Source organism: Callithrix jacchus, chromosome 5, assembly GCF_049354715.1.
Source record: "Callithrix jacchus isolate 240 chromosome 5, calJac240_pri, whole genome shotgun sequence".
Taxonomy (NCBI): domain Eukaryota; kingdom Metazoa; phylum Chordata; class Mammalia; order Primates; family Cebidae; genus Callithrix; species Callithrix jacchus.
This window is the reverse complement of record NC_133506.1, coordinates 2,231,594-2,248,173: the sequence shown is the minus strand read 5'-3', so window position 1 is coordinate 2,248,173 and position 16,580 is coordinate 2,231,594. Positions and strand designations below refer to the sequence as shown.

Here is a 16,580-nt window from a genome sequence, read left to right as displayed (position 1 = left end):
TCTGCCCATCTAACAATATCAGAGGGTCCTACCTGATTATGCACGTTCTTCACATTCATTTATATGGCCAATAAATTACTTTGAAAACTGAGTAAAAAAGAGACTACATATACTTAATCTGAAAACTAGTTGAATCTGATTAATGACAATGGGTTCTGATCACTAACAGAACAATAGTTGCTTTGAATTATGGGAGGTGGGGGTTGCAGTGAGCCAAGATCATGCCACTACACTCTAGCCTGGCAACAGAGCAAGACTCTATCAAAAAAAAAAAAAAGGAGAAGAAGAAAGAAAGAAAAGAAAAGAAAGGGCACTGCCAACATGTACTAATGATGTAACATCAAATACAGAGTGACTGGGTCCATTTATGAGTTTCTCAAGAGAGTAGCTGTTTTGTCTGTTTGTTTTTGTTTTTGTTTTTTTTAAAGAGTCTCACTCTGTCACCCAGGCTGGAATGCAGTGGCACGATCTCAGCTCATGTGGCAACCTCCGCGTCCTAGGTTTAAGCAATTCTCCTGCCTCAGCCTCCCGAGTAGCTAGGACTACAGGCATGCCTCACCACATCTGGCTAATTTTTGTATTTTTAGTAGAGATGGGGTTTCACCATGTTGGACAGGCTGGTCTCAAACTCCTAACCTGAAGTGATCCGCCTGCCTCGGCCTCTCAAAGTGTTGGGATTATAGGCGTGAGCCACCATGCCTGGCCTTTCTTCTTTTTTTTTTTTTTTTTGAAACAGGGTCTCGCTCTGTCACCTAGGCTGAAGTGCAGTGCTGCAATCACAGCTCACTGTAACCTTGACCTCCTGGATTCAAATGATCCACCCTATCTCAGCATCCCAAGTAGTTGGGACTACAGGCTCACGCCACTATGTCCAGCTGATTTCTGATTTTTGTATTTTTTGTAGAGACAGGGTTTCACCATGTTGTCCAGGCTGGCCTCCAACTTCTGAGCTCAAGCAATCTGCCTGCCTTGGCCCTCCAAAGTGCTGAGATTACATGTGTGGGCCACTGTGCCCAGCCTTGATTTCTTAAACTAAATGTATTTAAAGCCAACAAGTCTTAGTGATAATACCCATTCAATGTCACTAAAGCAGAGAGAACTTGAATTTGGACGTTTTACTTTGATGCAATGTTATGCTTAACACATTTTAACAAATCAGCAAATACTTGTGATTTGCCAGGCACCATTAGTACTACATATTTACCTATTATCAGTAAAACTTGAAAGGTCCAGGAGGCATTCTCCTTTTAGTATCTGTGAAGAAAAAATTATTTTGAATAACCATATCATTAAGCATATTAATACATACACAAAAACATTTATCTAAATTTACAGATTAATACACATATAATTTATTTAAATTTCCATATTGTTAGTTATAACACACACACGAAACAGAATTATTAAATATTTCTTTCAGACTACGAAAACCTATTTAGCATGCAAATAACATTTTTTCAAACTTTTTTTTTTTGTTTGTTTGAGGCCTACTACATTTAATGGATTGATGTTGGGGAAATAAGAAATTGAGACCCAAAGGAACAAGCCAATTCATAAATGTAGAAATAGCTAAGTTAATGACTGAGGAGAAAATGTCCAGAATGCACATAGATAGCCTACAAGTAGCTACAAAACTATAATGGATTTTCTGCTTGATTTACATGGAATTAAAACTGTAGTTGTTACACATTATCCTACTTTTAGTAAACAGTCAGCAGTTATTCAAATTGCGGCAGTAAACTATTCTGATTTCCTGTCTTTCCTAATTCTTTGTCAGCTTTACTCTGATGTTCTGTTCTGTTTTTTTTTTTGTTGTTGTTGTTAGAGACGGGGTTTCTCCATGTTGGTCAGGCTGGTCTTGAACTCCTGACCTCAGGTGATCCACCTGCCTCGGCCTCCCAAAGTGTTGGGATTACAGGCCTGAGCCACCATGCCCAGCTTATTCTGTTCTTTACAATTCTTTATCAGCACCTCCTACAGTTGCCTCTGACAGTATGTTTACCTAACAGTACATATAATAGTTGGTCACATTTTTCAACAGCTCAGTTTCTCACATCACACAAGCTCATAAGGAAATTCTGAATTACAGCATAGGCTAAAGCCTGGGAATCCTGACCCTGAGTTCTATATTGTTGAGAATTTGCTTAAAACATTTTTTTCTTTAGACATTACTGCTGACCTGTAAGCATTTCAGTCATTTAATTATAAGTACAGTACCTTCCTGTCAAAGAGTTTTGAAATATACGGCTTAAAGTAGTGCTCCTTTATTCCTTTTGCTTCTACTAGAAGTCCATCATGCAGTTCACATAGTACAGCAATGATGCAGGGTGGCTCCTCAGAAGCCCTAAAGTCAGCACTATGAAAGTCAGATGGTAAACCTAGTTTGACAGTGTAGGAAGAGGAACAGAGGGGAAAAAAACATGGTCAACTTTTAAAAGTCTTTTTCTAAAAACTGATAATCATTTTTCAAAAATAAATGAAAGGTCTTACCTTTAAATGATGGATTTAGCAAGTCTTGTCTATTTGGGCACATAATGGCATTGGCAAAAATCAGATCCAAGCAGCACAGAAGTAAATGATAAGAGTTTACTAAGTCATCCCCAATCATCCGAAAATTACCTTTACAAGAAAAAAAAAAACAAAGACACAAAAACAGAAACTTCTCATGTCAAATAGCACCAAGTTCCCAGAGCAGAAATATAAGACCACTGAAAGTGTCATCTTACCCTTAGTATAAACAAAGAGTGTCCAACAGAAATTAAACAGATCCTTAACACTGCAAGGAATCCTCCTAAAAAGGGGGAAAAAAAATACTTTGTGTCTGACTAGCTTGTTAAATATCATATAAATTGAAATAGTAAATATAAATATCAAACAGGTCAAATTACACATGAAATTCCATTCATGAAGAAAAGTAATCTATCACTTACGAAATGGACTTAAGTAAGGCTTTCCAATCTGCTAAAATAATCAGAACATAGGGCCGGGTACAGTGGCTTACACCTGTAATCCCAGCACTTTGGGAGGCCCAGGCAGGTGAATCACCTGAGGTCAGGAGTTCAAGACCAGCTCTGGCCAACATGGTGAAACCTTGTCTCTACTAAAAATACAAAAAATCAGACCGGGCGTGGTGGCTCACCCCTGTAATCCCAGCACTTTGGGAGGCTGAGGCAGGCAGATCACCTGAGGTCGGGAGTTCGAGATCAGTCTGACCAACATGGAGAAACCCCATCTCTACTAAAAATACAAAATTAGCTGGGCGTGGTGGTGCATGCCTGTATTCCCAGCTACTCGGGAGGCTGAGGCAGGAGAATCACCTGAACCTGGAAGGCAGTTTGTGGTGAGCTGAGATTGCACCATTGCACTCCAGCCTAGGCAACGAGAGCGAAACTCCGTCTCAAAAAAATATATATAAAAAATTAGCTGGGTATGGTGGTATGCGCCTATAATCCCAGCTACTCCGGAGGCTGGGGCAGCAGAATTGCTTGAACCCGGAAAACGGAGGTTACAGTGAGCTGAGATCATGCCACTGTACTCCAGCCTCAGCAGCAGACTGAGACTCCGTCTCAAAAAAAAAAAAAAAAAATCAGGTCGGGCGCGGTGGCTCAAGCCTGTAATCCCAGCACTTTGGGAGGCCGAGGCGGGTGGATCGCGAGGTCAAGAGATCGAGATCATCCTGGTCAACATGGTGAAACCCCGTCTCTACTCGAAATACAAAAAATTAGCTGGGCATGGTGGTGCGTGCCTGTAATCTCAGCTACTCAGGAGGCTGAGGCAGGAGAATTGCCTGAACCTAGGAGGTGGAGGTTGCAGTGAGCCGAGATCGCGCCATTGCCTGGGTAACGGGAGCAAAACTCCATCTCAAAAAAAAAAAAAAAAAAAAAAAAAAAATCAGAACATAGAAAAATAAGTAAAAATATTACCCTGAATTTCCAGATATAGATAATTGTACATGAATTTAAAAAGAAAATAATTAAGTTCTTTGCAGAAATACTTTTCATAAAAAGTAGACTTTCAAAAAAGTAAATTCTCTTAATTTGTGTCACAGTCTTTACTATATACGGATTAACAGCTCACCTCTGCTTCCTGCTTCGTAACTTTGGTGGTTTTTCATACGGATTTTGAAATATGTCTAAAAAAATTGGCTGAAATTTTTTGAAAATTACAGTAGACACCTCAAAATTTCGCTCTAGCCTTTCTATACGTTCACGAAATTCTTGTGGTAGGTTTGACATGTCCATCCATTTCTTCATTTTACTAAAAAACTGTATTAAACTAAAAAAAAAGAAAAAGGGTACCTTTAAAATTCATTTATATAATGGATTGTAAAGAAAACATTCTATTCATTACTAAGATTTTTATTAAAAAGCCAGACCTCCCAGGCAACATAGTAAGACCTCATCTCTACGGAAATTTAAAAAATTAACTGGGCATGGTGGCATGCACCTGTAGCTCCAGGTACTTGGGAAGCTGAGGTAGGAGAATTGCTTGAGCCCAGAAGGTCAAGGCTGCAGTAAGCGTGGATCATGCACTCTAGCCTGGGTGACAAAGCAAGACAATGTCTCACATGAGCAATGATTAAATACCATCCTTCGAGCCTAAATTTAATTAAAACAAACAAACAAACAAAAATCCTCACTAAGAAATTACTTTGGTTCCCAGGATCACCAGGGGAATACAGGTTATTAATTAGTGGTCATTACATAAAGCATAACTTCTACGGAGGAAGTGAAAGCACCTATCTAATTCCTTTATTCTCTATATCACCTAGACAATATTCTGCACAAAATTTACAAAGTTAATGTTAGTTAACAGATGAATAGGTTATAAAATTAGTTTGGGGAAAAACAGAAGTCTCCCATATGGAAAGACAATCCCATTTTCCAAATGAGAATTTGATTACAAAGCACCAGATTGTTACAGGTTGGGAGTAAAATTCAAGAGTTTGAGTTCCAATGTGCGTGTTGCCACCACCAAAAGTAAAGAAGGTAGCACATACTCAGAAAAAACTTAATAGCTCTGCTGCCCAGGCTGAAATGCAGTGGCACCATCTTGGTTCATCGCAACTTCAGCCTCCTGGATTCAAGCAAGCTACCATGCCTGGCCCAATTCTGGGTGCATTTTTTATGTCCCTATGTTAGCGTGGTCTTAGATGGAAAACCTGTCATGTCAAAGCTCACTTAATTAAAGATCTACCAATATATACAGAATCATACAGTATATATATACACATACACTCACATACACATATATTTTGAAATGGAGTTGCACTCTGTTGCCCTGGCTGTAGTGCTGTGGTATGATCTCAGCTCACTGCAACCTCCGCCTCCCAAGTTCAAGCAATTCTCCTGCCTCAGCCTCCTGACAGCTGGACTACAAGTGCACACCACCACGCCTGGCTATTTTTGTATTTTAAATAGAGATGGGGTTTCACCATGTTGCCCAGGCTGATCTTGAACTCCTGACCTCAGGTGATCCATGATCCTGCCTTGGCTTCCCAAAGCGCTTGGATTACAGGCATGAGCCACCATGCCTGGTCAATACTTAAAATTTTTTCCTTTTTTAAGGCAACAGAAGACATTAACAGCAAATCATCCTAAGCTATTTAATATGGTTTGGATGTTTTGTCCCCTCCAAATCTCATGTTGCAATGTAATTTCCTTGGCTGGACATGGTAGCTCATGACTGTAATCCCAACACTTTGGGAGGGTGAGGATGGAGGATCACCTGAGCCCACTAGTTTGAGAACAGCCTGGGTAACATAGTCGGAACTCGTCTCTACAAAAAATTTAAAAGTTGGCTGGGTGCAATAGCTCACGCCTATAATCGCAGCACTTTGGGAGGCCGAGGCAGGTGGATCATGAGGTCAGGGTCACGAGATCATCCTGACTAACATGGTGAAACCCCATCTCTACTAAAAATACAAAAATTAGCCGGGCGTGGTGGCGCATGCCTGTATTCCAGCTACTCGAGAGGCTGAGGCATGAGAATTGCCTGAACCCAGGAGGCAGAGGTTGTAGTGAGCTGAGATTGCACCACTGCACTGAAGCCTGGGAAACAGCATGAGACTGTCTAAAAAAAAAAAATTTTAAGTTAATCAAGCATGGTGGTGTATGCTTGTGGGCCCAGCTACTCAGGAAGCTGAGACAGGAGGATCACTTGAGCCTGGGGGATGGAAGCTGCAGTGAGTCACAATCATGCCACTGCACTTCAGCCTGGGCAACAGAGTAAAGGCTCTGTCTCAAAAAAATAAAAAAGAAATGTGACCTCCGATGCTGGAGGTGGGCCTAGTGGGAGGTGTTTGGGTCTTGGGAGCAGATCCCTCATGAATGGCTTGGTGCTGTCTGCATGGTAATGAATTTAGTTCTCACTCACATGAGATCTGGTTGTTTAAAAGAGAGCGGCACTTCCCACCCTCAATTGCTCCTGTTCTCATATAATGTGCTTAGTCCCGCTTCACCTTCCACCCTGACTGTAAACTTCCTGAGGCCCTCACCAAGAGCAGATGCCAGCCCCATGCTTCCTATATGGCCTGCAGAACCCTGGGCCAATTAAATCTCTTTTTTAAAAAAAATAAGTCACCCAGCCTCATGTATTCCTTCATAGTAACATAAAACGTCCTAATATAGCATTCAAACTCTGGATATGCTCATTAAAATCTGACACTCTTAAGAATCTCATTAAAAGATTCTTACCAATAGCAGCGAAAAATTTGCCAGATTACTAAATATTTTCTGGCTCACAAAAAATTATATCCCTTATAGAAGACTTAAAAATTTTTGTTTTTTGGCTGGGTGTGGTGGCTCATGCCTGTAATCCCAGAACTTTGCGAGGCCAAGGCGCATTGGTCACCTGAGGTAGGGAGTTCAAGACTAGCCTGACCAACATGGAGAAACCCCACCTCTACTAAAAATACAAAATTAGCTAGGCATGGTGGCAGGTGCCTGTGATCCCAACCACTTGGGAGGCTAAAGCAGGAAAATCACTTGAACCCGGAAGGTGGAGGTTGTGGTGAGCCTAAATAGAGCCATTGCACTCCAGCTTGGGAAACAAGAGTGAAACTCCTCAAAAAAAAAAAAAAATTGTTTTCATTTTTGGATGATCAGCATGTGAAACCCTTTGCTTTGAGGAAATTTCCACTTTTGAGCCTTGTCTACCACTAGACAGATCAGCTTTACTGGAAGCCAGGATGAAGGCATATAATCTGATATCCTTTATCAGATACATCTGCTTGAGATTTTGATCTGAAGCTGGTGCTGCAGAGAAGTGAGGAAGTGGTAAATCCTTATAGTGGGATCAACAGCAATGTTTAGCTCCTGGGGCAAATAAAATGGCAATGTCCAGGGACAGCACTGCTAGCAATGCAAACTGTGTCCTTGCCAGATGGATTCTGTGATATGCTTTTTTGGCTGTGTGGCCAGCCTCCTTTTGTTCCTGGCCTTTTCTAAGCCTAGTTTTCTTAAGTCACCCTAAAGATTTTATCACCTGTCCAATACTTCCTTTCTCATTAAGTTAGCCAAAGTTGGTAAGTGATATCTTTTATTTTTTTGAAACAGGGTCCCACTCTGTCACTCAGGCTGGAGTACAGTGGTGTGATCGTGGCTCACTGCAGCCTTGACTTCCTGGGCTCAAGTGATAGATCCTCCCGGCCCAGCTTCCCAAGTAGTTGGGACTACAGTAATGTGCCACCACACCCAGACAATTTTTAAAAGTTTTTCAGAGATGGGGTCTCACTTTTTGTTGCCTAGGCTGACACCTGCTTTCTATAAACAAGAGCCTTGACTACTACATCATCATATAATGCATTGTACATACTGCTCTCACAAGAATGGCTTTCCTAGACTGGAACAAAATGTATCAGAGTGCTTGGAAAAAACAGAAAAACCTTATAGCACTGTTATCACTTAAACCATGATTACAATTTTTAAGACTAAAGTAAGGAGCAAAGTGAACTTCAGAGCTTTCTATTCCCCGGGATTCTGTTATAAAGAATATGCTACTGCTAGGTGTAGTGGCTCACACCTGTAATCCTAGCACTTTGGGTGGCTGAGGTAGGAGGACTGCTTAAGCCCAGGAGTTTGAAACCAGCCTGGGAAACAGTGAGACCTATTTTCTACAAAAAATTTAAAAATTAGCTAGACTTGGTGGTGTACACCTATAGTCCCAGCTACTCAAGAGGCTTAGGTAGGAGGACTGCTTGAGTCCAGGAGGTCAAGGCTGCAGTGAGCTGTGATAATACCACTGAACTCCAGCCTGGGTGACAGCGAGACCCTGTCTCGAAGAAGAAAAAAAAAAAAGAATACACTATTCAAGCTGGGTGTGGCAGCATGCACCTGTAATCCCAGATATTCAGGAGTCTTAGGCAGGGAGATTGCCTGAGCTAAGGAATTCAAGATAAGTCTGAGGAACATGGTGTGATCTCATTTTATAAAAAAATATTAAAATGGTAGCTTACACCTGTAATGGCAGCACTTTGGGAGGCTGAGTAGGGGAGGATAGCTTGAGTCCAGGAGTTTGAGACTAGCCTGGGTAATATAGAGAGACACTGTCTCTACATAAAGTTTAAAAATTAGCTTGACATGGTGGCATGTACCTGTGGTCTTAGCTACTTGGGGAGCTGAGGTGGGCAGATCGCCTGGGAGATTGAGAGTGCAGTGAGCCATGACTGCACCACTGCACTCCAGCCTGGGTAACAGAGCAAGACCCTGTCACAGAAAAAAACAAAATTTTTTAAGAAAGAAAGAGAGAGAGAGAAAAAAAAGAGAATACACTGTCCTAGCAAGCACATGAAAAGATGCTCAACATCATTATCCATCAGGGAAATGCAAATCAAAACTGGGATGGCTACAATAAAAAGGATGGATAATAGCAAGAACTGGCAAGAATGTGGAGAAACTGGAAGCCTTGTAAACTCCTGGTGCGGATGTAAACTGGTACAGTCACCTTGGAAAACAGCCTGATAGTTCCTCAAAAGGTTAAACATAGGGATGAGAGCAGTGGCTCACACCTGTAATCCTAGCACTTTGGTTGGCTGAAGCAGGCAGATCACTCGAGGCCAGGAATTTGAGACCAGCCTGGCCAACATGGTGAAACCCCATCTCTACTAAAAAATACAAAAATTCTCTGGGCATGGTGGTACACATCTGTAATCCCAGCCACTCAGGAGTCTGAGGCATGAGAATCGTTTAAACCCAAGAGGCAAAGGTTGCAGTGAGCCGAGATCATGCCACTGCACTTTAGCCTAGGTGACAGAGTGAGACTGTCTCAAAGAAAGGTTAAACATAGAGTCACCATATGACTCAGCAATTCCACTCCTCTCTATGTATACCCGAAAGAAATAAAAAGATATGTCCACATAAAAAGTTGTATACAAATGTTCATAGCAACACTAATCATAATAGCCAAAAGGTAGAAATAATTGATAAATGAATAAACAAAATGTGGTATATCTATGCAACGGAATATTATTCAACCATAAAAAGAACTGCTGATACATGCTGCATCATGGATGAACCCTGAAACCATTATCCTAAATCAAAGAAGCCAACATAGAAGACCACATACTATATGATTCCATTTATATAAAATGTCCAGAATAGAAAACTCTATAGAGACAGAAGTTAGATCAATGGTTACCAAGAGGTAGGTGTGGGGGTTCTAATAAAAAGTGAATGCTAACAGGGGTTTCTTTTGGGGGTGATGAAATGTTCTAAAATGGATTTCACAACTCTGAAAATACAAAAAATCATGCAACTGTGTAGTTTAAATGGATGAATTATATGGTATGTGGCAATATCTCAATAAGGCTATTAAAAAAACCTCCCACAACACTACTCCAAAAATGTTGCAGTAAATATGTGTAAATATGTTAGAAATATTAATCTGTTCACTTTTTTTTTTTGAGTTGAAGTCTCACTCTGTCTCCCAGGTTGGAGTGCAGTGGCACCATCTTGGCTCACTGCAACCTCCACCTCTAAGGTTCAAGCAATTCTCCTGCCTTAGTCTCCTGAGTAGCTGGGATTATAGGCATGTGCCACCATGCCTGGCTAATTTTTGTATTTTTTTTTTTTTGAGATGGAGTTTCGCTCTTGTTGCCCAGGCTGGAGTGCAATGGCTTGATCTTGACTCACCAAAACCTCCACTTCCTGGGTTCAAGTGATTCTCCTGTCTCAGCCTCCTGAGTAGCTGGGATTACAGGCATGCACCACCATGCCTGGCCAATTTTGTATATTTAGTAGAGATGAGGTTTCTCCATGTTGGTCAGGATGGTATCAAACTCCTGACCTCAGGTGATCCACCTGCCTTGGCCTCCCAAAGTGCTGGGATTATAGGCGTGAGCCACCAGGCCCGGCCTAATTTTTGTACAAAACAGAAGTTTTCCGTATGTATAGCCTCTTTAGGACCCACAGAAGGTGCCAGGCATGGTGGCTCACTCCTGTTATCCCAGCACTTTGGGAGGCCAAGGTGGGTGGATCACGAGGTCAGAAGATCAAGACCATCCTGGCTAATATGGTGAAACCCCATCTCTATTAAAAATACAAAAAATTAGCAGGGTGTAGTGGCATGCACCTCTAGTCCCTGCTACTCAGGAGGCTGAGGCAGGAGAATCACTTGAAACTGGGAAGCAGAGGTTGCAGTGAGCCAAGATCATGCCACTGCACTCCAGCCTGGGAGACAGAGAAAGACAGAGTGAGAATATGTCTCATTCCCTTCAGTGAAAACAATTCTTTGAGCAATCATTATTCCAGGTTTTGCAGTTGTGCCTTGACTTAATTGTAAACAAATGCAGCCAGGTGCGGTGGCTCATGCCTATAATCCCAGTACTTCCGGAGGCCAAGGTAGGCAGACCTCTGGAGCTCAGAAGTTCAAGACCAGCCTGGGTAACATGGTGAAACCCCATCTCTACAAAAAACAAAAAAAAGGAAACAAAAAACTATAAAAATTAGCCTGGCATGGTGGTGTGCATCTGTAAGTCCCAGCTACTCAGAAGGGTGAGGTGGGAGGATCAACTGAGCCCAGGAGGTAGAGACTGCAGTGAGCAGAGATGGCACCACTACATTCTAGCTGAAGCCACAGAGACCCTGTTTCAGGCCAGGCAAAAAAAAAAAAGAAAAAAAAAAAACCCAAAAAACAAATGTCATAACAGCAGTGTAGACAAACAAATGATTATAATTTTTAGAGTAAGTAACGTTTTTTGTTAACAAGTTTCCCAAGATCTAAACCAGCTGTTTCGCCAATCTTTTATTAGGGTCTTTGCAATGGCCATTAACTTAGTGATGTTATCCAATTTATCCGGGATATAGACACTTAGTTTTTGAGTCCAGGGGTCAGCCAGTTGAGATTTTTAGATGCTGGGCTTGAAGCATTGTTTTTTTTTGTTTTTTGTTTTTTTAAGAAGGGTCTTGCTCTGTTACCTAGGCTAGTATATAGTGGCATGATCAAAGCTCATTATAGTCTGAACCCCTGGACTCAAGTGATCCTTCTGCCTCAGCCTCCAAAGATAGCTGGGACTATAGGTGCATATCACCACACCTCACTAACATTCTTTGTAAAATTTTTTGTAGAGACTAAAAAGTAGTCTGGCTGGGCCAGGGTCATAAGGTTTCTGTCTCACTAAGGGACAACGCAGGGGCATAGGGACAAGAACACCACAAGCAGAACCCCCAGGGACCTGCCTACCTCCTACTTTTCCTCCTCCTCAGGCTGGGGCCAGCCATGTCCCCTGCTGGTGCTGATAGGGTCAGCCCTGCACCTTAGTGGAGCAGAGCACAGCACAGTTTACTGAGGCTGAGCTGGGCCAGACAACAGCTAAGCAGCTGAGTTACTGTTTAATGGGTATAGTTTGGGAAGATAAGAAAGTTCAGGAGATGGTGGTGGTGATGATTGAACCAAGTGAAGGGGTGGTTCAATCCCCAAATGTCACCAAACTTAAAAATAGTCAATTTTACAAATTTGATGTTATGTATATTTTACCCCACCACCACTACCACCGCCGCTGCCACTATAACACACACACACACACACACACACACACACACAGAGGCAAGTTGACTCTCCATATCTGTGAGTTCCACATCCATGGATTCAATCAACCACACAACAAAAAATATTTGGAAAAAAAGGATGGTTTTGTCCGTATTGAACATGTACCAACTTTATTTCTTGTGATTATTCCCTAAACTATACAGTGTAACAACTACTTACATAGTATTTTCATTGTATTAGGTATAATCCAGAGATGGGACCAGGTGTGGTGGTTCACGCCTGTAATACCTGCACTTTGGGAGGCAAAGGCAGGTGGATCCCTTGAGCTCAGGACTTGGAGACCAGCCTACAAAACATGGTGAAACCCCATCTCTTAAAAAAAAAAAAAAAAAAAAAAGAGCTACAAAAATTACATGGGCATGGTGGCACACACCCATAGTCCCAGTTACTCTGGAGGGTGAGGTGGGAGGATTGCTTGAATCTGGGAGGCAGCGGTTGCAGTGAGCTGAGATCATGTTACTGTACTCTTGCCTGGGCAATAGAGTAAGATCTTTTCTCAAATAATAATAGTAATAAAAGTTAAAAAAAATTATATTTAAGTTGAAATGTTGAAAACAGCCCAAATTATTATAAGTCAAAGCAAATAATATAATTTGACATTTTTGTTTATTTGAATAAATACACATTGGGGTAACTGCTCTTTTAGCATTAAAAATCCACTTAACATTTTCGGGGAGGCTGGGTGCCATGGCTCATGTCTGTAATCTTAGCACTTTGGGAGGCAGAGGCGGGTAGACCACTTGAGGCAAGAGTTTGAGACCAGCCTGCCCAACATGGTGAAACCCTGTCTCTACTAAAAATACAAAAATTATCTGGGCATGGTAAAATGCATCTGTAGTCCCAGCTACTCGGGAGGCTGAGGTGGGAGGATTGCTTGAGCTTAGAAGGCAGAGGTTGCAGTGAGCCAAGATCTAGATATAGCACTCCAGTGTGAGTAACAAAGTGAGACTGTGTCTCAGAAAAAAAAAAATTTAACACAGAGGTTTCTAGCAGAATTTAGGAAAGAAAGGCAGAGGAAGAATACGAAAATTGGGAAAGGATTATCTATGTTATAACAAATTTAGAATTAAATGATGTCATGCAGTGGCTCATGTCTGTAATCCTAGCACTTTGGGAGGCCGAGGTGGGCAGATCATTTGAGGTCAGGAGTTTGAGTTCAGACTGTAACATGCTAAAACCCCATCTCTACTTAAAAAAATAAAAAAAATTAGCTGGGTGTGGTGATGCACTCCTGTAATCCCAGCTACTAGGGAGGCTGAGGCACAAGAATCACTTGAACCCGGGAGGCAGAGGTTGCAGTAATCCAAGATTGCATCACTGCACTCCAGCCTGGGCGACACAGCAAGACTCCATCTCAAAAAAAAAAAAAAAAAAAAGCCAGGTGCCTTTTTACAGGCTCATGACTCTAATCCCAGCACTTTGGGAGGCTGAGACAGGCAGATCACCTGAGGTCAGGAGTTCAAGACTAGCCTGGCCAACGCAGTGAAATTCCATCTTTACTGAAAATATAAAAATTAATCAGGCATGGTGGTAGGTGCCTATAATCCCACCTACTCAGGAGGCTGAAGCAGAAGAATGGCTTGAACCCAGTAAGTGGAGGTTGCAGTGAGCCGAGATGGTGTTATTGTACTCCAGCCTGGGCAAAAACAGCGAAACTCCATCTCAAAAAAAAAAGAATTAAATGAAGTCAAATGATTTCAAAATAAGAGAAAACTGATTCTAAAATTTAGAACTTATATAACAACATTTGAAAACATCGAAGTGGTTTACCTTAATTTAGCTGAACGTAGTATTCTTGTGAGTGAAACACAGTTGCCTTCCATGATACCCTTTCCAACTGTGGGAATAACGCTTTTGCGGCATGCAACATATAATGAACATGCCAACCAGTGTGTAACTTCTCCCTAGCAAGCAAAAGACAAACAGGAAAACAGATATAATATTATGTTAAAATGCTTGAATTCTAGAAACAAAAGATATGTAGAATTATCTGGTCTCAATTTTCCTTATGTAGACAAAGGGCCAGAGAAGTGAAGACATTTGGCCAAGGTCACAAAGCTGTTAGTTGCAGCAATGAGTATAAAACTCCTTACTCCCAGTTCTGTGTTTTTACAACTATAACATGCTAAATTAATATTAATCTAAAGATAAAACCTGGCTTGGTGGCTCATGTTTGTAATCCCAGTGACTCGGGAGGCTGAGATGGGAGTATTACTTGAGGCCAGGAATTCAAGACTAGCCAAGGCAATGTAGTGAGACCCTGACTCTAAAAATGAAAATAAAAAAATTAGCCAGGCACGGTGATGCTTGCCTGCAGTCCGAGCTACTTGGGTGGCTGAGGCAAGAGGATCGCTTAAGTGCAGGAGTTCAAGACTGCAGTAGCTATGTTTGCGTCACTACATTCCAGCATAGGTAACTGAGGCGAGATCCCGTCTTTAAAAAAAAAAAAGTTAAGTCTTTCACCTACATGCCAAATCTAATACAGGCATATGACACACAACAACATTTTGGTCAACAGTGAACCACATATACAATGGTAGTCACTTAAGATTATAATACTGGCTGGGCATGGTGGCTCACACCTGTAATCCCAGCACTTTGGGAGGCAATACATCATCTAAGAAATAACACAACTGCCGGGTGCAGTGTCTCAAGCCTGTAATCCCAGCACTTTGGGAGGCCGAGGTGGGTGGATCATGAGGTCAAGAGATCGAGACCATCCTGGTCAACATGGTGAAACCCCGTCTCTACTAAAAATACAAAAAAAATTAGCTGGGCACGGTGGCACGTGCCTGTAATCCCAGCTACACAGGAGGCTGAGGCAGGAGAATTGCCTGAACCCAGGAGGTGGAGGTTGTGGTGAGCCGAGCTGGCGCCATTGCACTCCAACCTGGGTAACAAGAGCGAAACTCCAGCTCAAAAAAAAAAAAAAAAAAAAAAAATTATCATTTACTGTACCTCTCTTATATTTAGATACACAAATACTTACCATTATAGTTGTCTACAGTATTCAGTACAAAAACATGCTGAACAGGTTTGCAGCCTAAGAGCAATAGGCTACATTACGCAGCCTAGGAATGTAGTAGGCTATGCTATCTAGGTTTGCGTAAGTATACTCTATGAAGTTCACACAACAAAATCACCTAATGTTGCATTTCTTAGAATGTGTCCCTGCCTTTAAGGGAAGCATTATTGAACTATCAGAAGAGTTCTCTTAAAATTTGTCAGCATGACTTTCTCGATTTTAAGAAATGGCCTTGATGCTCCTGAAGTTTCTTTATACCATTTTTATTTTTCTCTTTAACAAGTTTGGCAGGGAAAGGCAAGAACAGAGTAAAAAGTTGGCAACAGAGTCACACATAAAAAATTAATACTAATCTTATGCAACATAAAGGAGACTGTCATTTTTTTTTAGATAAAAATTTGGGGAATTATTTACCCCAAAACATGTCATCTTTAAAATATAGTCATGCATTGCTTAATGACAGGAATATATTCTGAGAAATGCAATATTAGGCAATTTCGTTGTACAAACATCATCCAATAGCCTACTAAACCTAGGCTAGATGGTACAGCTTATTGCTTCTAGGCTACAAACCTGTGAAGCATGTTACTATACTGAATACTGTTGGCAAATACAACACAACGGTAATTATTTATGTATCTAAACACAGAAAAGATACAGCAAAAATAAAGTATGTGGTATGTGTGGTCCATCACTGACTGAAATGTTTCGCAGCACATGACTGTAGTAAGCATGGCTCTCCATATCAGCATATTTCAATTTACAATGCTACAAAAAGGTGACATTTGGGAATTCAACAATTTTCTGCATTAGACTTGAGACATCTCCAAGCCAGAATCACTTCACGACTTCATTGCCGAAATACAATAGGTGAAGTTTAAGAATTAAGAATTACAGATAAATGCCAGGCATGGTGGTTCACGCTCATAATACCAGCACTTTGGGAGGCTGAGGCGGAGGATTGCTTGAGCTCAAGAGGTCAAGATCAGCCTGGGAAATGTAGTGGAAAAAATTAGCCGGGCATGTGGCACATGCCTATAATTCCAGCTACTTGGGGAACTGAGATGGGAGGATTGTTTGAGCCAGAAGGTTAAGGGCTATAATTGACCTGTTGGACTCTAGCAAGGGTGAAAGAACAAGACTCTATTTAAAAAAAAAAAAAAAAAAATTACAGATGTAATCTCATAGCACAACATAACAGGGCTATTATTCACTGTTCCACAGATTCTCTTAAAGACCAAACCCTAGAAGGATAAAAAGACTTCTTGAAATAATCTAAGAGATGGATAGAAATGGGTGGCCCTCAATAAATCCAATGTTCCTACCTTGAAGGAATGAGAAGTCTTATTTTCTCAAAGCACTAAATGAGGCAGGTAAGCTTAAGGATGAATATTTTTTTGTTTTGAGATGAATTGTTTGGGAATAGGGGCTGGTTGTGGTGACTTACGCATGTAGTCCCAGCACTTTGGGAGGCTGGTGTAAGTGGACTACTCAAGTTCAGGGGTTCGAG

The 16,580-nt window shown here is 41.3% G+C and overlaps 1 protein-coding gene across 4 annotated transcripts in view; it reads right to left on the bottom strand.

Annotated features, from left to right (window-relative positions):
- The window catches only part of RBL1 (RB transcriptional corepressor like 1), a 90,583-nt gene that overhangs the window by 68,455 nt on the left and 5,548 nt on the right, over nucleotides 1-16,580 (bottom strand). For 3 of the 4 annotated variants that reach the window (XM_054256856.2, XM_035297979.3, XM_035297980.3), the window contains exons 2-7: nucleotides 13,816-13,949; nucleotides 4,078-4,275; nucleotides 2,727-2,791; nucleotides 2,491-2,619; nucleotides 2,218-2,378; nucleotides 1,205-1,254 (exon numbers count right to left, since the gene is read on the bottom strand). Coding sequence is in view for 3 of the 4 variants with exons in the window: in XM_035297979.3 (XP_035153870.1) it covers nucleotides 1,205-1,254; nucleotides 2,218-2,378; nucleotides 2,491-2,619; nucleotides 2,727-2,791; nucleotides 4,078-4,275; nucleotides 13,816-13,949 (737 nt within the window). In the remaining variant the exon portion in view is untranslated. The remainder of the gene's footprint in view (nucleotides 1-1,204; nucleotides 1,255-2,217; nucleotides 2,379-2,490; nucleotides 2,620-2,726; nucleotides 2,792-4,077; nucleotides 4,276-13,815; nucleotides 13,950-16,580) is intronic. The other variant, XM_078370983.1, reaches the window with a different exon arrangement.